The sequence below is a fragment of the Dysidea avara genome, chromosome 10, assembly GCF_963678975.1.
Source record: "Dysidea avara chromosome 10, odDysAvar1.4, whole genome shotgun sequence".
NCBI classification, from domain to species: domain Eukaryota; kingdom Metazoa; phylum Porifera; class Demospongiae; order Dictyoceratida; family Dysideidae; genus Dysidea; species Dysidea avara.
In genome coordinates, this window is record NC_089281.1 from 20,586,338 (window position 1) to 20,609,895 (window position 23,558).

General features: G+C 39.0%; 1 protein-coding gene across 1 annotated transcript in view; it reads right to left on the bottom strand.

Annotated features, from left to right (window-relative positions):
• The window catches only part of LOC136236950 (myoferlin-like), a 34,027-nt gene that overhangs the window by 248 nt on the left and 10,221 nt on the right, over nt 1–23,558 (bottom strand). The window contains exons 3-49 of the mRNA XM_066027182.1: nt 18,719–18,807; nt 18,255–18,354; nt 17,344–17,549; nt 17,176–17,242; nt 16,765–16,959; nt 15,518–15,568; nt 14,878–15,024; nt 14,748–14,791; nt 14,541–14,623; nt 14,437–14,483; nt 14,325–14,378; nt 13,087–13,155; nt 12,987–13,030; nt 12,861–12,937; nt 12,497–12,597; nt 12,301–12,414; nt 12,099–12,198; nt 11,879–12,038; nt 11,554–11,706; nt 11,423–11,501; nt 11,246–11,365; nt 10,963–11,115; nt 10,606–10,752; nt 8,749–8,909; nt 8,443–8,557; nt 8,092–8,215; nt 7,907–8,037; nt 7,670–7,855; nt 7,248–7,583; nt 6,963–7,109; nt 6,803–6,907; nt 6,476–6,637; nt 6,247–6,409; nt 6,118–6,194; nt 5,854–5,973; nt 5,518–5,772; nt 5,425–5,460; nt 5,272–5,363; nt 4,892–5,062; nt 2,985–3,130; nt 2,774–2,925; nt 2,455–2,642; nt 844–982; nt 697–796; nt 447–646; nt 207–316; nt 10–157 (exon numbers count right to left, since the gene is read on the bottom strand). Of these exons, the coding sequence (XP_065883254.1) occupies nt 10–157; nt 207–316; nt 447–646; nt 697–796; nt 844–982; nt 2,455–2,642; nt 2,774–2,925; nt 2,985–3,130; nt 4,892–5,062; nt 5,272–5,363; nt 5,425–5,460; nt 5,518–5,772; nt 5,854–5,973; nt 6,118–6,194; nt 6,247–6,409; nt 6,476–6,637; nt 6,803–6,907; nt 6,963–7,109; nt 7,248–7,583; nt 7,670–7,855; nt 7,907–8,037; nt 8,092–8,215; nt 8,443–8,557; nt 8,749–8,909; nt 10,606–10,752; nt 10,963–11,115; nt 11,246–11,365; nt 11,423–11,501; nt 11,554–11,706; nt 11,879–12,038; nt 12,099–12,198; nt 12,301–12,414; nt 12,497–12,597; nt 12,861–12,937; nt 12,987–13,030; nt 13,087–13,155; nt 14,325–14,378; nt 14,437–14,483; nt 14,541–14,623; nt 14,748–14,791; nt 14,878–15,024; nt 15,518–15,568; nt 16,765–16,959; nt 17,176–17,242; nt 17,344–17,549; nt 18,255–18,354; nt 18,719–18,807 (5,964 nt within the window). The remainder of the gene's footprint in view (nt 1–9; nt 158–206; nt 317–446; nt 647–696; nt 797–843; nt 983–2,454; nt 2,643–2,773; nt 2,926–2,984; nt 3,131–4,891; nt 5,063–5,271; nt 5,364–5,424; nt 5,461–5,517; nt 5,773–5,853; nt 5,974–6,117; nt 6,195–6,246; nt 6,410–6,475; nt 6,638–6,802; nt 6,908–6,962; nt 7,110–7,247; nt 7,584–7,669; nt 7,856–7,906; nt 8,038–8,091; nt 8,216–8,442; nt 8,558–8,748; nt 8,910–10,605; nt 10,753–10,962; nt 11,116–11,245; nt 11,366–11,422; nt 11,502–11,553; nt 11,707–11,878; nt 12,039–12,098; nt 12,199–12,300; nt 12,415–12,496; nt 12,598–12,860; nt 12,938–12,986; nt 13,031–13,086; nt 13,156–14,324; nt 14,379–14,436; nt 14,484–14,540; nt 14,624–14,747; nt 14,792–14,877; nt 15,025–15,517; nt 15,569–16,764; nt 16,960–17,175; nt 17,243–17,343; nt 17,550–18,254; nt 18,355–18,718; nt 18,808–23,558) is intronic.

Genomic DNA, 23,558 nt, shown 5'->3' on the forward strand with positions numbered 1-23,558 from the left:
GGGACTTACCGGAGCAGAATAAATCCAGATAGCAAGCAGAATTATGAACAAGATCAAAATTATTCCAAAAATGATGTACCATTTGTAGTGCCGCCAAATGATGAATCGGAGGGTCTTGAAGGGTGACGTGATCCACAAGAATGAAGTAGCAGGCCGACTAAACACACAAGTTATGTCACTACAAACAAGACACCTGTACAACTCACTTTGGTTCATCAAGATGAGGGTTCATGTTTGGATCTTCTCTGGCCTTAGCTGCAGGACGAAGTAATGCCTCTTCTTCAGTTAGCACTTCAATTTCCATTTCCAATTTGCCCTACACACACAAAGAGCAGGGTGGTATTGAAAATGCCAGTTGTGTATTCCATGAAAATGGTAACAGATATATAGATCAAGTACACAAATACATACATGTCTCAATTGTACCATCATACAGATCTACTTACAGCTAAGACTCTCTCCCCCTCAGCCTCATTGTAGAATGGCCAGAAACCCTTCATTCTCTTCTTCTTGAACAATGACACAACGTTAAATTTTTTGTTCTTCTTCTGGTCAGGGTTACCCGGGTCTGGGAACATGTCAATGTCACAGCTCCTAGCTGTCTTCTTGCCTTCGGGCATTGCCAATAAGTTAATGTCCATGGTGCCTGAAAATAATTGTTAGTGGGACAACTACAATATTAAACTGTGTACTTACCAAGGAAGTCATCTGGATTGAAGAGGTCATTGTCCCAAACTTGCAGGTTGATTCGAGGCTGCAAATGCTTCACTGTCTTATCCAGGCTCCAGAAATGTTCCTGTGGTATATTAGATAACACCTCAACAAACATTATACCCACTATACCTTCTTAGACACAACCATGACTTGTTCTGATGGTATGTACTCAAATGGGAACACAAATCTCCAGTTGAAGTTTCCTTCTCCATCCATTGACCGATAGTGAACATCAGTCTTCTGTGTCTCATCCATACCACGTAACCACCTACACAGCAATAAAACATTACTGATTGTGGCCAAAATTGCAGTCATTAGTTAAGATCATTGTAGTACTACAAAAAAAAGCATACTATGGAAAGATTGATTCTCAGTCTATTTAATGTCAAATCTTGCATTAATTAACCCTTCAAATTCAGAATTAATTTGAACATGAAAATTAACACTTGCAAAGTTATTTTAGTTTGTACAGAGGTATGCTAATATATAGGCTTACTGGATTTAAAGGAATAATTATTAAATTACTTTATAGAACTTTGCATGGGCGAGATCAAAGGAAAAAGTGTACCTTAAATTTCATAAAGTACACTCTCAGTCGGCCAACAGTGCTTCTCGACCACAAAGAGTGCGGTGCAATAAAGCACTCTTTATGGGCAATAAAGCACAGTTGCCCAAGTGCTCTAGTGCAGGCTAATAACCTGCGGGACCCACGCCAGTATGACTAATCACCCACGCCAGTGAAGGCTGATAGCCTTGTCGCGCTGAGTGATCAATCACCCCAGCTAATACGAGTTCTACCACTAGATTGCTTTTATAGACATACCTAAATGCTTCGATGATGGGTGGGAGAAGGTAACGTTGCTGTTACGTTTGTTAATGTAAACGGACAAGTCCTGGAGATATCACGGAAATATTTCACTATGTGACTCACAATGGAATTGATTGTGGGTTGCGAACCAAACCTGCCAAAATACGCAATGAACGTCTACCATGCCAAACTATGGTGAGAAATACGCATGAGTTACTTTGTTAAACTAGTTTGTGTGCGTTCAGGCTGCTAATAGTTCGTGCAACACTTGTTAATTACGAGTCCTAGTGTATAGTGAAGCTACACAACTAGAAAGTTCCATAAATCATTTAAAGCATAGCCTTGCTTGTGCTATATGAAAAATAAAGCACTCGGCGCTTGGCCTCGATGCTAATAAAGCACGAGGCGAATATTAGCACCTCGGTCGTGCACCTCGTGCTTTATTTTTTCATATAGCACTCGCGGCTATGCTTTAACGTATACAAAAAGACATCAGCATAGAATCATTTTTTGGTCTGCCTGAGAGCTGTCACACCACAGTAAAATGGCTGGAGGCTAAATAACACATCATACAACCAACATTTTATGCCACAATAACGAACGTATTTGTAGCATGTTCCTTTTGGGGTTCCAATGTTTCATTTCTAGTTTTCTTAAGGTATCTTTTTTCGTAATAGAAAACCATAAAATGCTATTATAATTTGTGTGTTATTAATTCAAAACGGATGACTGCAATAAAAAACAGTGGAACAAGAGAGAGGAGCAATGTTGCTATGAAGGAAAATCCCTACTTTGGTATTGTAAGTTTGTAATGCCTAGGGATTTTCTACATAACTGTGATGCAATCTCTCCTGTATCATTTCACTATACTCTTTAGGGTTGTATGGCATTTAAAGTTTAGTATCACATTATATCGTAAATAATGTATTTACCCTTTCACGTAAATATCACTCATAGCCTCCCCAGTGACAAAGGACACCTCATCCAGGGTCACATCCACAGTGTTCCAGACCACCACACGTAGCTCATATTTATCTGCCTTACGTGGACTGATGTCCACCGGATCTGGAGCTGGTCCAATTGATTTGGGGAAAATATCAACCCACATCTCCAGTGAGCCCTACAGGGGTATAACAATAAGAATAGTCATCTACTGTAGGTAGACACACCAACAGGACAAATAGATATCAAAGTCTTAATCTTTATCCACCAATTCAGGTAGGCACATACACACACGTTGCTCATACTCACTTGTTCAATTTTAGGACAGGAAGGAGTGTACAGTGACCTCCTCTCAACATGTTCAGGTACAAGGTCCATCCCATTCAGTATATGAAGGGCCAATCGTTGATCAGGGGCTCCTAACTCAGGAGGAAGCTGATTATTAGCCTTCTTCTCAGCCTCTACACATGGTCACCACAATACAAAACACAATTACTATATTACACACACAGCTACTAACCAATCTCATCAAGGTTGTACAGTTGGTTGTTGACTGTGCATTGAGTGCTGGAGTGAAATACGGGGTCACCGTAACGACGTCTCTTGCACACCTCAGCCAATATCTCCCTAGGCAGTAACTGTTGACGCCATTTGTTGGGACCTGATCTGTTGAGGGAATGAGCACCAAATAATAACTGTTCTAAAATGAGTACGTGCATGTGTGTGCTTATGTTGATGAGACACATACTGATCTCAATGCCAATTTTCAATCACTTGACTTGGTACATGTGATTAGTGTCTCCAGTGCCACATACAAATGGTACTACAGACTGAGGGCAAAATTGCTGCTCTGAAGTATTTTCTAAAGCATCAAAAATCAATCAAAATTGATCAGTAATACATACACCTAAAGTACAGAGAGTGATTTGGTTTATATCAAACAGTATAGTAGTACTGTATATTAGGGATCATGGAGGTTTGGGTTTTTCTGGCCAAAACTATCACCCAAAAACCAGCTCCACAATACCATCCTGGCACCTTGGCAGTATTGGTTAGGTATAACCAAGCCCAAAAGTACTTTCAGTATGACCCTAGATGCTTCCAATAGATTGCTACAAAATTTTAGAATAAATTTGTTCAATGGAATATTTTCTACTAACTGACTAATAGGGATGAGGGAATTATCCCAAATAATTTCGGGAATAATGATAGGGTAAAAGAATTGAGCATTATTCCAGCATTTTGATGCATTTTTAGAGCATATTGGTGCAGAATATTTCATTACTCGTAACTCATTATACTAGTAACTAAGCATCTTGCTAGCAAAATTAGTTTTTTTTCCTGACAAATTGAGACAGCTAGATTTAGTACTTTTTCTGTTTCAAAGTATTGCTGTACAATTTAATTACTAAAGTGAAGAAAAATAATGAGTATATTTTGAGAATAATAAAAGCATAATGATAACTTTTTTGAAATAGGATAATGAAAAAATTTTTGAGCATAATTCCCACAAGCCTACTGACCAACTGCCTTATGCCTTCAGACAAGCGTAACTCAATAACAGCTAAGGCTATGGGCTTGATTTTTTTCACTGTTCGACATTGCTTCAGCCCAACAGGTGCCTTTAGGCCTACCACAGTACATAAAATACACGCATCTTGGACTTACCATTACGTCCCATTTGATTGCTGACAGCCCAAGGTGTTGATTCACAGTAGTAGTATGAATTAGGGATTAAATGTCCACTAGTATATCTGCAGGTGTAGGTGACCTCCCTTTTATTCCTATTATCCCTAATTGAACTCCTTCATTTTTTTCTTATACTTGTTTCCTTACTTTTTGTAACATTATTAAGACTGGTAAACCGGCGCATACCACATCAAAAGAAAGGATGGCACCAGAGGTAATGTTTTCGGCTAAATGTGTACCCCAACTATCAATTACTGACTCGAAGTGAAGTGGCCATTATGCTTTGCTTCAGCCTGTTACACAGCACTACAAACAAACAGTAGGAGAAGCACCTCTACAATCAATCGAGTCACCACGAAATACTTGAAAGTAAAGTAGCCATTACGCTTCACTTTCAGCTATGTTCAACCAATTACACAGCATTACAAATGAAGAACAGTAGCAATCTAGTCACCACGGAAAATGCAGATGATTCCCATTTACAAATGTAGGAAAGCCATCGTGCTACAATCATTGGACTACTCTGGTTGATTGGGACTGTACACTTTCAAGCAGCAACCAGACCTGCTTACTGCCAGTCATTTTCAAGGCTGTTGTTTGTTAAATGTTCTTGTAAAAAGAATGCACAGTGTGTGTGTGTGTGTGTACGTGTGCGTGTGCATGCGTGTACAAAAGTGCAGGAGTACAAAGTGTCAAATATGTTTGCCAACAATATTATGTCCTCAACTACTGACTAACTTGTGGAAGCTCTTAGGCAGTCCAGAGAGGGCCATGTGTTTGGTGAGGTAACGGTTCTCTAGATCAATAGTGGTAGCTCCAATGAGATCATTAGCACTCAACAAGTCATGGTCCATCACAATAACCTCCAGTGTACGATCAATAGGAAGGTTGGCCTTTAACTCAAACATCCTATAGACAGGAAATGGTGTACAGTGTATAAACATATCAGCTAGCTAGTAATATCTAGTCAGTAGAGGACTATATAGCTATTAAAAGTAAACAGAAAAGCTAAGTGATATAGAAATAGTTGTCCAAGCAGTTCACAATTTTACCGTAAGCTATGTACTAGCCTAGGATTACTACACAGAAAAATGACACAATTTTGGAGGGGTCCTTACCGTCCAAACACTGGGTTGAGTGTGTTAGGAATAAAGTTGTCCTCATCACTGATCTTCTCACCGCCTAACTTCAGTTTGAGGTAAGGATCAGACTATGAAGAAAAATGGTAGTACAATATACAAGCCACTACTACTAGTGGGTATACACAATACCTTTCCATTGGGATCTTGAGGCTGCAAATCATTAGCCTGAAAATAAACACAAGTATGTACTCTAAGAGCAAGGAATTGTTAGGTTTCTCTTACCCGCACGACATAAACACGGACTATACACTCTTCAGCTTTAGTGGAGGGCACAGAGTCAGTGGACAAGATCTTCTCAGGTTGAGGACCATCTGGTGGTAGAGGGTAGACCTTGACTGCTCCTTTGAGGTAGCCACAGCACTGTCCTTCGGATTCATCTGGATCACGCGATCCCTTTCCTCGGTAGAGTGGAAAGGTCTCAGCAAAGTCAGTGAAGTTGTTAAATGGTTCCTCTTCCTCTAGTTCCTTCGTGTACATCTGAATATGAACACAAAGATCACTACTATATATACTTATTGAGCCTGGCATATATGCTACACATGTCACATTAATACACACCTTCAATTGATCATATCCTTGTGTATTGTAGTCCTCTTGTATCTTACTGGGATCATTACCAGAGGCATAATACTTGCTCCACCAGTCAAAGTCAGATTCCTTCTTGTTATCAGGATCATCCTAGACAATAACATCACCACAGTGCATAGGGCCATAGGGAGGGAGAAGGGAACTGTACAAAAATGTAAATGCCAGGAAAATATTGAATCCAGGATAGGTAAAAAGTATTTACCGCACTACGCAAGAACATCAGGAAGTACTCACATCTAGTTTCTCTTCTTCAAATTTCTTCTGCTCTGCCTCTTGTGTGGGATCAGGATGTGTTGCTGCTTCTTGTGCAGCTGAACACAAACACATTGTAATAAAGACAAGCTGGTAAACACTGCCTAATACCTCCAAATGCTTCAACAATAATCTTCTCAGGAGTTGGGTCAGTGTAGTATTGTTTCAAGCTACCAATGATGTGAGTACCAACCATAGGATGGCGACCGAATGCCCTCTTGTCTAGAACACGAATGTTGAGTGGTGGAGCATACAAATCTTCTTTAGGCAAAAACTAAAGCAAACAATGTGCATGTGAATGTTGTAACTACTGGTACAAGAGATCAATGGAGTCACTTACCACATCAAAGGAGATGATGGGATCTGGGAAGTTAGGGTCTTTGGAAGCATCTTTGATTGGTTGGGTACGCACCACTGTTCCTCCACATTCAATTTCAACCAATGGGGAGTCAACTTTCTGTAACTGGTAACGTTTCATGTCTCTTACACCCCAGCATAGCACCTGAACAATAACAATAAATGTTAGCGTGTGTGTGTGTGTGTGTGTGTGTGTGTGTGTGTGTGTGTGTGTGTGTGTGTGTGTGTGTGTGTGTGTGTGTGTGTGTGTGTGTGTGTGTGTGTGTGTGTGTGTGTACAGTAAGTACTGTGCTGAATTATGCTAAAGTACTTCAATTCTGGTCTTCTGCAATACAGGACGAATGCCTGTGGGAACAATGTAGTACTTCCCATTAGGAGACTTTGGTGGGGCTAGCAACATCTGATCTCCACTCTCCTACAAAAACACATCTAGTAAAACGAAAACCTTCATTCAACATTCCATCACTGACCAGTATTAGCTCAAAGGCAGCCAACAGTTCACCAGCAGCCTGGTTGTACCTGTAGATTAGGTACCAGTCAAGACGAGGCTGAGGAGCTCTAGGATCCAGCCTCACAGTTGGTTGTGCCTTCATAAAGCCAAGCAACTCATTGGATCCCTAAAAACACACAATCTTAACACAGAGGAACACTTTACACAAGTAAAACTGCATACTGCACTTACACACATATATAATATTACTATATTACTAATATACAACACGTACATACTAAACACCTAGTACTTATATACTAACAATGGTGTCCTTATCGAAGAACTCAATATACACATATGGAGGAGACTGTAGAATGGTTGCTGGGTCTCCAAACAGTTTAATGTTCTCAATCCACAATGTCTGGTCCCATGTGGGGCAGATGCTTTCCTTTAGTATATTAGTGCGGGCACCATAACGGTTGAAAGACAGAATGCCGTAAGGGTCCGACAAGCCAGACTTGTCCCTTCCATGTAGTTCTCTAGCTTGGTAGATATATGCCCTCAGCTGGTAGGTGTGTACTTCCTGATCACCATATGTCAGGAACATCCTTGGGGCTGAGCCTGAGTCATCATCATCGTCGTCATCTTCATCCTTCTTCTGTTAACATAAAATAGAACACTTTAAATAAACAATTCCACATACAAAAAGTAGAGTTGTGACAGTACCAGTACTTAGAAAAATACCTTTTTCTTTTTCTTTTCATCTGCAAAGTAAAAGATAGGGCGCTTGGATGGGTCCACATTGACTAGCTTGCGATGCCAACGTCGACGTCTGGCCAAGTCAAGAGTGTGTTCAGTTGTGTGATAACTGAACTGAGGCAGTCGAGCATACTCCCATCCTTCATCTATCCTCTTCTTGCGCTTTGCAGCCTTAACAAAAGTGGAAATAGAATTTACATATAATCATGTGAGATGTTGTACCTTCTTTTCAGCAACTTTAGGGTCACTGACTCGTATTCTGGTTCGTACCCATCGACGTCTTCTACACAAGTGGAATGTACGCTCAGAGGACTGCCATCCTCCCAGACCAGCCTCCACACAATACTCCCAACCTAATACGATAGACAGTAAGTTTGCATCTTTTTTTTGTTGTTAAAATTGTTCACCTTCTTCATCCACAGCTCCATTCTGTTCAACCTCCCACTGAGTGGACCACTTCCATCCATCTGATATTTGCATCTCATCACGAGTGATGGCTTTATCATCGCGTCCAGTTAGTTTGTCACCACGCTGGAGGTATACGTTACATAAACACAAAATTAGCTTAATTGACAAAGGCTTCTAGGCAAATATATACGTACATAAAAGCCTGACCTATCTTTCAAGTTAAAAAACCCTGACAGAGCATAAAACAGGACAGAAAAGCAAGCTACATACATTACAGGACAGATAACTGCCATACATTCTTACAATACTGTAGCACATCACACACTATACAATATGTAGTGAATACATACCACATCAGCCCAGTATGCCTCATGGTGCCCAAAGGCAGAAAATGGCAATCTGATCTCGTGTTCATAAATGTCTTCTTGGAACTCATTCAATCCCTCATCAGGATCAAACTCCACACTACATGCACACACACACACACACGTTACAAAGCATAAGATGTGATAAAATGATAAAAGCTAGCTTTAAAGTTCTAGAATTCAATGCCAGGATAGCATGCTCAGTGTACTTTACTAGAATGAGATTCTACAATTGACTGTACACATCGGGTTTACCAAGACATTAAATAATTCCAATAGGGTCCTACTCACCTCAGCTCAGGATTGATAAACCATTCACCATCCCAACGCCATCCATCAGGTGCCACAAAGTAATCTTTCTTCAGTTTCCTCTTGCCTCTGGCATCAGAGAAGTTAGGACGCAGCAAACCAATAGTGCCCCACTTCCCAAAGATGCAAGCTTGGTTCTCGTACTGTTGATAAAGTTAAAGCACAGCCTTATGCTTAGTATGCTACTAAAAACATCCAACACTTTGATTAGGCAAAAGTATATAATATAATGATTTGACAAGGACCACCATAAGAGAGTGTTGATTTGTTATTGCTAACTGCTCACACACTCACACACACTGTAAAGTAACTTCCACAATGACAACTGCTACTGAAATTACAACTCTTTAAAGAGAGGTTGCTATATATACATATGTACCACTCTGCGTGGGCAGTTCAAAGGCACCGCCAGTGTCATAATTTGTATATTGCACTGCTGCAGACCACAGGAGTGCATTATAACTTATAATGCACTGGTTGCGGTTTTGTAGACCACAACGAGTGCATTATAAGTTATAATGCACCGACCGCAGTGCAATATACAGATATTGCACTGGCTGTGGTTTTGTGCAGCATAGCACAAGTGCCAGTGGCGAAGACCACTACGACACCTCACCTAATAGGTGGAAAGACACTTCACAGATCACTCGAATTCTTTTATATCCTGACATGTAAAGGTCGATTGTGGGCCATAACGTCACCAATACATATAATGTTTACAAGCAGCCAATGGCGATCGAAAAAGCCAACATGGGTGTCCACAACTCTAGTCTACATATATATAAACGTACTTATACACCTTACTAGTCTGGTGCCATCTTAGCCCAGATTAAACTGTAGTCCACTTCCACAATGACTCAATAAAACAAATATATTCTAAATAATACTAACCTTTACGTTTGATTGTGGTAACCAGTTTTGTCATACCACCAGATTAGAGTTTAGCCAGTGTGAATAGTAAGAATTAGACTAGTATCGTTTAGTTAGGTTTTGTTTACTTTTTTTTATTTTTATATATATACTTAAACCATCTATTTAGCTGCTTTTTTTCGCTCAAGAGAATCACTATGGCGATTGGTCTGGTGCTTAGTCTATATGGCACGCTGGCATGCTGAGCGCTACATGATGAGAGTCAAACAGCGAATGCAGGTTAATGATATAACCCATAGTGTACCAGCTTTCAATGTCTCAGGTGGCTGCAGTACTGCAGGGGGAACGTCATCGCAACGTCCGGCCTGGTTACCCACAATTGATGTTAGAAATCTGGCCTTTATAAGTGTTACAGCTGTCTTGTGAGCCTCTCCCCACCTATTAGGTGAGTGGTACATAACAGTTATACAACGTGCACTCGTGCTCTGCCTGTATAAATGCACTTGCCTTCGGGCCTAACGGCCCTCAGGCTTGTGCATTTATATCAGGCAGAGCACTCGTGGCCATTGTATAACTATATAATATGGCCAATAAGGTAGTTTGTATAAAATTAATCAACATGCAAAATATCTTTTGTGAGTTTTTCCATCATTTTTGGAGTATTAAAGTGATGATATCAACATGTTGTTTGTAGCATATATTAAAGGAAGATATATCATGATGAAATCTGACAGAGCCAAGTATATTTCGTTGGTTTAGGCCATTTGTGCTTGGACCAATCTCCAAAAGGCTGAGAATATATATTTTAGGCTGAGAATATATATATTTTTTTGCTGCAATATAAGGACTTTTTCTCAGCCTTATTCTCCCTTTCCTTTTTTTTTTTTGCTGTGGAGGTTTGTTTTTACGAGTTCATAATGTGGAGTGTGCGATAATAAAGAGGTGTTTCACTGTACTAGTAGTACATACTGTCTCAGCATAAACGGCCACTTCACCGCCAGCTGTGTCATTTCTCCATTCTGACTGGTATTTGGCTAGACCTAACCAAATCTGTAGCCGCACTTGAGCCCTCTCCTTCCTGCTCTTCAACTCTTCCTCCTTCTCCACGGCTGGTGGCTAAAGGAATACAAAATGATCTGTCTCAGGTAGCACAAAGAATAGTTCACACATCAGGAGCTCAATAATCCATGCATATCTCAATCAAGCAACTACTTTGCTATCATGTGTACATGCTATTAGTGTGTGTAACTGCTTGAATAAACAAATGGGCCGGCACTTTCAAAACACTTTCATAAATGAACTGATGAACTGATATACTAAACTGACCATGAGGAACAAAGTTTGCATCTTTCCACAGTCCTGGCCCCTAGCCTTTGCAGTAGTGGAATACATCAGTTTGTGGGATGGGATACGGCAGGAGGCTACCCTCTTGCCAGCGGACAGCATCCATATTATGACATCTGGTACAGTGTTCTGAGGCTGTAGTAAGAGCAGTAAAATTGGAATAGCTACCAGGTTAAGACATGTAGAGCAATGTATGTGAAATACAATAATTAAAATAATTATTGGGAGAAATGACACACTAAATAATCAAAATACAGGTACCAACCTCATTACAAAGTGACAACAGACGATGAAGATAGTCTTCACATTCAGTCGCAGTGGCATCAATGTCAGGGGATAATCCATGAGCTTGCAATAAGTGTCTAGCCTCATATAGAATGGCATTCTTCACAGAAAAACAACAAAATAGTACACAATTACTTCAAGTATGTGTAGCTCTAACCAGTTCTGCCATACGAAATTTCCTCATGTTCACATCAAGCTTGGTGAACCCTTTTTCTGGCAGGACAGGCATCGGTTGCCTTTGACAACACACAGTCATACCACTAAGTCTATATGCACACATTAACATACTCCAAGTTTTCTATTAGCTGTTCAAGGATTACTAGAAGCTTAGCAGCAGCTTCAGTCGTGTCAAAATCATCCATCTGCATCATATCTCTAACAGTCTTGACACCTGTTTGTAGCTGTTCCATCATGTGCAGCAGAATATTAAGTGATTCAATCCTACACAGACACAGTATCAAGGTGTCTACGCAACTGAATCATATGGCAACTCTAAAAACTATATGGGAACAGAATAATGTCCTATGTTTTTAGAGATTCAAATTGCTCAAATGGTAACCTAATCATTAAGGTGTCCCCATTTTAGGGGTACATTTCATGTAACTACATTGACCTGTATGTGTTGTCCTCCCAGTCACTGTCAATAGTAACACAAGGCTTAGTGTCCAGCCATGGCAGGTAGTGGTATTTGCACCCGTCATAAACAGGATTGGTGGGTTGCGTTGTGGAGCTTGTGGCTGGTACAAACTTGTCCAACTTGTTACCAAAGTTCCCTAATAGAACACACAGCAATGTCACAAGGCTGTGCGGGTCTCAGCGAAAGCAACTCTCACCAATACTGACTTCAAATTCCACCGGCGAGTCAATAGGATAAACCATTGTGGCTGAGTCAAAGGCAACACTCAGTTTGTACTTGCGTCGACCCAAATAATTCTGAAAAAAAGTTGTATATATAATTATAACCTGCAATATAACATTTATGCTGTAAGCCTTTAAAGTCATGCTTCATCAACAACTACAAACAATCCTACTTACATCCAGAGCCTTCACTTCGTCCGGCTTGATGGTTTGATGTCTCTCAGTTGGTAAATGACCAATGTTCACGTCAAGTTGAATCATAATCCGACCACGATAAGACACCCCGGGCAACTAGATGAATACAACAACATTCACAGCATAATGTATGCAGTGTTGCAACATACTGTACTTCTATAAAACATATATATATTACCTGTCCCTTATTGAGGTACTCAAATTTGTCTGGCAAGTCAGTAAATTCTCTGGGGGAGCCATAAATGTTGACAAATGTTGGCCCAAACGTTGGTGCAAAGCCTGTACAAAAACACAAAATACACAAAATTAGCATTACAAACCAAAGCTAAATATAAGGTGTAACTCTTGCTAATAAATTTCCACACACACACTAGAATACAGTTGTTATGCAAAGAGCTGCAGACATGTGGCAAACATGCCCATGTAGCGGTTATTACTAACATACTGGTAACAATACAAAATCAGGCCATACAAAACTGAGCCTTCCAAAATACAATCCCTTAATGCAAATTGTTGTACAAAGTGGCAATGAAACACTTTACCATTGTCACCAGAAGCTGAAATTTCAGATAGCGTAATGTAAGTTGTTCCAATGTAGTCATCCTTCCCAAGCTTGTCCCTGTACAGGAAAGACATCAATTAGTACACAACATTCCCAGCATGCTCACTTGTCCTTCATGTAAATCTTCACTTGGTCACACATTGAAGGAAACTACAGACAGCATGAAATAATGTTAGCACATTCTTTACTGGCATAGCCATACATACCCTAACTCCTAGGTTGATCTGGTGGTTCCAATCTGGTGTCATGTCATTCCAAATAACATCAGTTCTTCCCTACAAACATAGCAAAGGGTAAGATGAATATTCTATTAGAGAACAATGAATATACATGTATGTACACTTATCCAGAGGTGCAGTAACAAAAAAAGAAAAGAAAAGATTTTCAATGGCTAAGAAGGGTAATAACTGGTTGATAAACTCTGTCCAGTGTGTGACGTACACTTAACATTCTAGGAGGTTCTGGGCAATAAAATTTGGCCGATTTTCTGAAAATCCATCTAGTACTCCATTAGAGTAATTGATTACTCTATTAAAATATCTCGATCTTGAAGGGTGAAGGACCCACCTAGTCCCCATAACTATATATGGACTTATCATATCATCTGAAACAAGAGGGATAGGGGAATTAGTAAAACGCGGAATACGGAATAACGAAATATGCAAAACTTATCTTTTGCAGATTATACAAATAGTTATATGCTCTATAGTAATTATACTTTATTTACCTTGTAACAGTTCTGCATGGCGCACCACGGCGATGGATACAACAGCAGCTGGCGAGCATTAAATGGGACGAGCACACAACCAATCACCGTAGCACGATATACCTTCGTTAACTTTACTTAACTACACTCTTGATTCAAACCTGAAGAGTTTTGAAATCCATTTAAAGACACACAACCACTGGACTTCCCTACTGAACTCTAGTGTGACTCTAATAAATTTGGTCGTATGCACATGAAGGACAGCTAGTTTAACCTAAGAATAGAACTAGCCAGGTCTAGGCGTTTTGTAGCTATATCAACTAAGGAGTATAGATAAGTTTAGCGAAGGCATATCGTTCTAGGGTGATTGGTTACATGCTCACTCGTTCCATTTAATGCTCGCCCAGCTGCTGTTTAGCTATCCATCGCCGTGGCGTGCCATGCAGAGCTGTTGCAAGGTATAAATAAAGTATGATTGCTATAGAGCATGTAACTATTTGTACAATCTGCAAAAGATAAGTTTTGCTTATTTCGTTATTCCGCAATTCCGTTATTCCACGTTTTACTAATTCCCGAGGGATAGCTATTGTTGCCTGTTTATCCAACCATCACTATTAACAGTTTGACATCAATTGCAAGCAAAGTATTTATAGCCACCAGTTTAGAAATAAATGTAATCCCACTGTATTTCAGAATGGTACACATACCTAGATGCAGTACATGTACACTAAACATTACCTTATGGCCAGCAAAAGCAACGACAGTATAGGGATCAACCAGTTCTTTCTGAGCCTACAAATAACACAGAAAAGTAGACTATCGTAAATAACCAACATTTCAGTTAACTTACTGTACCACCAAAGAATTTCTTTATGCCTTCAAAGTAGCCAGGGTCCACTATATGGCAAAGACAACACAGTTAAAAACATACAATAGCCTGTACACATGAATTACTTTGTGGCAAATCCTCTGCTTTGAATATTTTGATACTCAGAGTTGCAGGCTGAAGACGCATGCCAGAAGGACGCAACAAATTCCTGTAAGCATAAAATATAATCGAATGCTGATTACATGCAAACTTTACTAGCTCTTGATACTACAATTTATGTATGGCATAACAACTTGTCAGTAAGACCACTTCTACAACACCAAAAATCTTACGCTTCGATGTCAACATTTTCACCACTGACAGCCGGAGGGGAAGGCTACAAGTGAAAAAATGCATTCCAACGTCACAGTAATGGTTAGGTATAAGCAACTTGAGAGACATATACACTACATACATACAAACCTTAGGCTCATCACCAGGTCCCATAACATTAATACTGATCTTCAGGTATCCCTTACATCCACCAGCTCCATCATAAGGATCAGTCAATAGTAGCCACTTGTGAATGAAGCAGTGTTCAGGTTCATCATACACCATCCCCAAGTCAAACTAGGTAGTGAAGCATCCAATGATGATGATGTACACAAAACAAGAAAATAATTTAAATAAAATGTAAACAGGATTAATGAAAAACACCATGAAAAGCTGAATTGAAATTAATTCAGCCACTTAATTGAATTAATACAAAGGCTCAATGGAGCTTTCTCGTGTCACTTAACCTGATTTGTCTTGCAAGAAAAAAAAACAGCTGCGCTTGGTTACCACAGTATTCTACCCACGCCAGCCAAGGTCATGTCGAGGTGGGCCTACTGGCTTACCCCCACTCTGAACATTAACGTATATGGAGCGATAAGCCATAAAAATCAGTTTCAATTAATACTAATGCAAAAACTTATAACTGGCCAAACAACACAAGTAATTAAAGGCAGCTGGTTGGTTAACTAGTAACATGATGGAACACAAAATGGGAAGAGTGTAGCTATGGGAGACAACCATTAAGTGCCTACAGTAACAGCTGTTTAAAATTGTTATGGTAACTGACCTTAAATGAACCAATGAGAGAGTCCTTGATAAGAATAATTGAGTTGAGGACCTACAAAGAAAATACAAGACAAAATATTGAAGCACATCATGTACAACAGCATAACAACAGCATAACAACAGCATATACTGATAAACAGGTAAATATTCCTAACAAATCATCTTGCTAGTACATGCAGTATATGTATTTAAATGTATTTCTGCAGTCACAAAGAGTAATGAAATCACATTTTACTTCATGAGTGTTTACATCTGTAATAGGCTTCATTGCCAGCTGTACAGTTACGCAACAAATAGTAAAAGATATTGGTAAACAAGTTTGCACATGTGTAGTGCCAGTGTGCATATATGTGTGCAGTGTGCATTCGCACATGCCATACATGTAAGAAACCATGGCTGCTGGTAAGAGCAGATGTCAGCTAATTTGTCTACCCTAAACACAACACAAGCCATTGGACAACACACAGCACACCAATTAACAGGCCATTCATTGGCTACCCATCACACATATTCACAGTACATTCCCACATCACATACTTTGTTGTGTGTGTACATAGACAACCAAGTGAAGAATACAAAGGAAGTACGCCTCACACAGGAGTAGGGGTGAAGTACTTCTCAAACCATCCATGTTACTTGATGACTTAATGAATACTATTCCCTTAGATATTCAGTAATGTTGATGTAATTATGAATACTGGGGTAGCTCAGACAAGTACATCATCAAGAATGAATTATATAATTATTCAGAGAGATTCCCATGTACTTCAAGTCATCATCACTGTCCCAGTAGGATGTTCATATGTGCCCACTACAAGTGGTCTGATATGGCCACATTACTCCTACACTATTACCACACTGTACAATGCTGAACTCCCACATCACAGCGCTAAGTTACCATCCCCAATACAAGTAACTGTGCTATCTAAAATCTTACTCATTTCTGATAGCTAATAGCTTCTCCAATTCAAAATTTACAGATCCAATTGGACACATGCAACCTTGCCAAGGCTCTGCTGCCTTAGCAACCAATTAAGCATATTGCCACTTAAGCACAGACATCATTAAGTGACTGGAATTCTATGAAATAAAATTAGCAAAAAGTGGCTGAGCAGGGTAATTCTAAAGATGCTAATAATGGTATTCACACAGCAATCTGAGACTAGTACAATAAAATAACATAATTTTCCTCCATACAAAAACTTATAGCAATCAAATTACAGGTGAAATAAGTTCATTACAGCATACCTTTATGTCCACTACTTTTTCTAACATTTCCTTTGGCAGCACTTTGAAATTGAAGTAAACCATTTCGTCCCAAAATGGTTGGTTAGTGCTTTTCTGAACACTTGTCTCTTCAACATCCTTGCCACAAATTACCTTGACAACTGGCTTGATATTGCCACCAACCAGCTTACGTCCTTCAATAACATGTACCCGGACCTGTAACAAGCAGACAGAAAATATTAAACACACTGGAATTAGTCTCCTATGAATACAAAAATAGGTGAAGAATGGAACAAATGTTGATATAATTAATGAACATCGCTATGTATCACATTCACACATGCCATGCCTACATCTGGTCTTCCATGCTAACAACATTATAGTGGTTCATTCATATAATATTTATGTCTGCTGCATAGTATGGCATCTTACCTGAAAATCGGTGGGCTTTTCAGGAAGTTGGGCTCGTGCAGCTCGTTTGCGTCGAGCCTTGTGACGTCTACAGGGTAAAGTATGTACTAACAGCCTACCATCATAACATTGATAGTTTAAAGGTGATAATGGATATAATCACGTTAAAGATTAAACTAATCTACATACGCTTCTTCTGTGGCAGCTGAGGTCTTTCCTCCACCTTCTCCGGTGAGCGTTTCTCCTGCTGGTTCTTCACCTGTGTCGGCAGCTTCATCTCCCAAGGTGATTTCCCCTTCATCCTCATCATCTTGATTGCCACCTCCTCCTCCTCCCCCACCGCCACCTCCTGCACCTTCAGGAGCTGTGTAAGTCATCGCAATATTGATCTTGGCCTGTATGGTTGCAGTAGAACTTGACATACAGTGAAGCCAAACACACACATTTTTAATACAGTCCACAAACCAAATAACTTGTTTGTTTGCATAACATATACTGGTAAACTGGAAGGTTAAACAAAGTGCATGCAACCACAACAAAACATGTACATAAATTAAGTACCAACCCCACAGGAGGTACAAACCACATTCAAATAACTCTACAAATAAAAGGATTGCCTTGATACATGATACCCTTGTGGGATGGCATGTCCCACACAATAACATATAGTACTGCACCAATAAATGTTAATAAACTTGCAAATTCAGGCAGGCCAATTTGTTTAAGCTAGCGAGGAAATAACCACAGTTTAAACAATAGAAATATAATGGTTCTGCAAGGTTACAGTTGGTTACTATAATTAACCGATTTTAAACAAAGCATGCATCCACTTAAGAAACACTTAACAGTGTTTATGTAGGTAGAGTTAGTAGATCCCAAGAATGTACCGCTATAATCTTCGCTATGTGCATGCTGACATTCTTCACAAAAAATATATATACAAACTGCAGACAACGATTTCCTCCCTAGTGTAAGACAAACATATCTTATTTCATGTTGCATAGCAACACCATACAAACATCATTCTAACTGGCCAACTGTCTGCATCCCAAATTTTTAAATGGATTAGGATGAATCCATTTAACAGTAGTGAGTCTTACCTTAGACGGGGAGCCATCTTTTCCCTTCAGAGTGTATGACGTGTCTGTAGACCCAGATCTTGCTACCTCACTCAATGGGATATTCACTTCTCCAAGCAGCCTGTATAAAACCAATGTAACATTGTAACTTGTACATGGAGTAAAAACCAAAAAAGTGAGTTAGAAAAGTAGAAATTAAAAAACTCCTGAATCACAAAAAAGTAGGTTACACAAATCTAGAGGATTGCTTACTGCCACACACATCTAATAGTTCTTATGAGGGGGTGACATGTAGATGGTTATATGGCTTCCGCCTACCTAATAGGACTTATACAATAGTTTGTGACCATAATTACAACTAAACCTTACAGGCTTGTCATTCAATACTTGCCAGCCTTTACAAGCTGTATACAAACAAACTGTAGTAAACGAAGAAGAGGGTGGGCGTATGCACATAACACACACGCACGCGCAAACATTCTTACCTATTACGACCAATCCTTTCATAGTCATACACTTTCACTTCCAGTACATCTCCACCCCCAAGAGGATTAGCAATGGTATATGTGAATGACTACAATACAAAGAAATTAACACCAACCTCAAGTACAGCCAAGACAAATGCTGCACATGTCTGCTTGTACAATAAACCAGACTGTACAAAATTTATATACTAGATCCTTTACAGCTGATCAGTGTGTACTATACATACAGTACATGGCTGGCAGCTGTAGTCTGGTGTACCACAAATCATGTGTTTCTGATTCTGTAATGTCTCTTCATTAATGTGTTTACTGGTTATAATACATAAAGTCTGCCTTCACATATACAAAAAAATAAAGAAGTGGGTCACATTATATTGTGCAGGAGTGGAATAATTGGATTCTGGTTAGCCAGTTATCACCAAAACTTGTTAATAGCATAAAATATAACAACTTCACTAATCAGTTTACTTTCGTAACTGACATATTTGACGTGTGACCAGTCAACCGCACTGTGGGGAGGTAAAAACCTTTTTTTCCAAACATGAAATCACTCAGCACTTCTGATAAAATTTCCTACGTACTGCCCCAGCTGCGAACTGCCACATTGTAATGTTTAGCTTTTCACCCCTGATAATTAGAGGTTAAATCATACATCACAAACTATCTACTACAAGTTAATATTATTTAGTTTGTCTACTTTATTATTCCAAGAATTGATAGAGGGATGCAGAAGATTTGTGTAGCTATCACTGTCTTTTTAAAAAAAATTTTTAAGCATAAAGTTAGAAATTTCCAGACATTTTGAGCCACCTACTGATGTTGCACGCATGCAAAAATGTGTATGAGTACCTATTAGGATTTTCACTGTATAAACTATATGTATCATAATAATTATTACGTAACTATGCTGTTTACAAAGACTATATAATAGGGTTTCCTCTAAGTTTTAAGGTCATGTCCCAGCTACTTGCCAGAGGCAAAGTATCAGTGAAAATGAAAGCAGTTTATTCAATGGTGTGGCTACAATGGGTACTATGCACTGCTACCAGGAGCAGTGCAGTGGTATGGTACAAGTCAAGTGATGGATGGTGATTATAATCAGATCAATGTAAGGACAGTCATTTAGATATCCAAACTGTATTCTGTATTATTGTGATCTAACTAAAGCATCACAATAACATAGTCTAGTATTGTGATTGCATAATGGACTCGCCTGTCCAGAACACTTTTGGTTACCTATAAAGTTGCAATTAAAGTGCAGACAATTCTGATATAGTACCTCACAATGAACGTCTGCTCAGCAACAAGGAAAGGTGAAGCGATACAAAGTACCACCTATTAAGCCTTATAGTTTATCTACTGAATGGAGCAATTAGGAGCAGCACATTACGAGCTAGCAGCCACCAACTGTACCACCATATTTATATATTTGCCAATCAACAACCAAAATGCTCATTAAAATGGTAATAAAACACACACAAACCCTAGACGTTGAAAACTCCAAATGCCACATTATCACAGGATACTATGATGGTCTTCATCTTAATCTAGTGTATGTACTGTGTTTACATATCACATTATTGTATAATGTTTGGTTGTCAAGTCAGTCAAACAGCAGCTCCCTAGTGACCGTGGTCTAGATTGGAATACTAGGGATTTAGCCATTCAGGAAATAACAAACAAATATTGCTGCACAATCCATCGCTCACACAACCCCTCCACAGTAGGATCAAAGCAAAACATTATTTTATAGCCACAAACCACATGTATACTAACTGCTTTTTTAAAATTACACTTTCACTTTGGTGATTTGCTGGTTGCAACACTACTCAAACATATGTACTTATAGTCTTACAAATTTCACAAGTAGACCATAATTAAAAGAGAGGAAATACACAGGAGCGTAGCAGCTCACAAGGAAAACCAGTGTGTAGGAACTAACAAGGAAAAGTGTAAAAACAAAAAGGGCCAATGTGACGAGGGTTGTGTGATAGCAACCTGTGGTGAAAGTCACATCATGCTACTCGGTAATTACACTGAGTTCATAATATAATTAAGGGACTTAGATTATGATCTCTTGATGATGAATACCACTTCAAAAGGAGTTTGTTCTTTTACAACATTGATTTCTTGTGATTACTACACCTGAATGAATTATACGCAACTGAATATAATATACACGAACCACCAATAGATACAATGACAGCAGATATGTGGCATGAAGGCTCCGCCTTGACATGTAACAGTCTTCTTGACATATTAGACAAACTGCACTAATTTTTTTACACAAGTTTTTAAGTGTAAGTAACATTAGAAATTATCGAGGAATCATAGAAATAAAACAAGGGAGGTCATCTACACTTGCACAGCTATACTAGTGGATATTTAAACGGTGGGTTAAACTTAGGCAAATTTGGAGTATTACAATACCCTCCATTATGCAAGAATCTGGTAAAGTGCTAGGGTCTGTTAGCATTATGGTGCAAGAGAATTAGGCACTGGTTACTAGATTAAAATCTGGGATCTGCCTTTTAGCGCAAGTGAATACACAAAAACACAGTACACTTCTCTGCTTTGAATAAGCAGTACTAACCACCTGTAAGCATAACAGTTTTATAGCTGCTTGTGCCAGTGTAGAAAGCCTATTCATGTACTAATATTGACAGCCATGAGCCTTGTTGCATGGTCATTTAACACATGTACAGTTGAGTAGCCACTAAACAAGTACACACCTTACCTGCAGTGCAAACCATCTCAGCTCACAGAAAGGCAATACACTAACATTTGAAAGACAAAGTTGTGCTGGGGAATTGGTAACGAAGATACAGGGCCGCTGCCTAGAGCCCCAGGGTTAAGGGGCACCCAAAGCTCTAAAACTAGGGCCCCAGTTCTCAAACTACAAATTCAGTATATAATTCTTACTGTACTTATAAGCAGAAAGAATCATAATATACAACTCATCCAATCGTAAGTTATGATTTACACAATCACATTTAGTGTAGTTAGTTGGAGATAAAATACACTGCTGAAACAGTAGTATGCATACACGTAGATGGCAGCTATAGCTACTGTAGCATCACAACAGCCCATGCTTAGCATATTCTGTACACAACAAGCATACAAATGTATGTTATGCATAGCTCTATATAGGTTAAATGTTTTTGTGCAGGAAAGAGGTTAAGACCACTTCCTAAGGCCAGTCCTACAAAGATATCCTATGACAGTTAATGAAGTTGAACTTTTGATCAAGTGTATTTACTTATTTTTTCAAATCCTGGGAATTCTTTGAAATATTTACTACTGTTTTGCATATTCTGTCTTGCATTTGCACTGTGAAACCAACCAGGTATATGATTATCTGTGAACTTGTATTGAAGCTTCTTAGCATTTTAGGTTGGAGTTACTTCCACTGTATAGACAGCAGTGATTGTACCGTGACTATTCCTGAAACAAATATTCAAAAAGTCACTGGATTATAGTATGTACTGTACATAGTATTTGAATGGTGTAATATTTACAACTATACATGAGCAAATTTTTTTAGTGCGTACCATTAACAGCACATTTATTCGAGGTTACTATGAATGGCAACAACAAGAAGCATTGTGTGGAAGTTCAACTTAATTGAACACCACAAAGATGGCTTAATTAAAACAAGAAGAATGCCCTCTTTGTCCAGACACAATACCAATGTAAGCAGGTGAGGCAAACTTGAGTACAGCAAAGCAAAGGAGGGCAAAACAGAAGAAACCGACAAACTTTAAAGTAGCTACTTTTAGAGATTGGTCCAAGCACAAATGGCCTAAACCAACGAAATATACTTGGCTCTGTCAGATTTCATCATGATATATCTTCCTTTAATATATGCTACAAACAACATGTTGATATCATCACTTTAATACTCCAAAAATGATGGCAGAACAGCACAAAAATGATTCAGTCAAGACAGGTACAAAAGGTAACATAGATGTTATATTCTTCAAGGAGCATAGCATTACAGACTTTCTATTATTAGCGAATAGTTTCAATGTAGTCTCTATCAGAGTTCACTCCACGGCATAGTGTGAAATAAGAACGATCCTACTGCAACGTATTTTAATCCACAAAACTTGTGTCTCCCCAAAATCTGTACATTTGGTAGAACCTATATATTCCAGACATCACAATACCACATTGAAGTGTCCTTATTAGGGAAGTGCCTTAACTTCAGGGATAAAAATGTGTATGTACACTAAATACAACGAAGAAGCATTATGCTTATGAAATTAAATAAAAAGTGGCAGCATCCTTTTTGAACTTTATGTACTAGTACACATGCTGTGCCTATGAAATATACTCATTCACACAATGTAGATTCACTCAATGCAAATGTTCACAGCAATGCACCATTGTAAACCATTCAGTCAGCAACCAATTAGCCAGATGATGTAGTTGTCACAATAACACAGTAGATTACAAAACTACACACCAATCAGAATGGGTTCCTAATTCATTTAGGACATCAGTTGTAAGTACCAGTGAAATGCAAGGTTAGGTACGTGTGCATGCACACTCAAACTTCATTATTTTTAAGACTTTTTTGTTGAGTCGTTGACCAGAGAGAAAAATCAGTGGGCTGTTAAAGTTACAGCCTTAGGCCACTCCAAATAAATTCTGTTTCCCGTTCTGGACTTGCAGATTTGTATGCGGGCAGGCGGTCCATTTAGACTGGCAACTATTCAAGCCATTTGCCTGGCACAACCATAAAAAGTTGTATAAAAGCGTGCTTAAGCTTGTACCTTCCCTTTTAATTAGCAAAAATAACACAGGCATAAGTTGTGCCAACTTGATAGCACTGCTG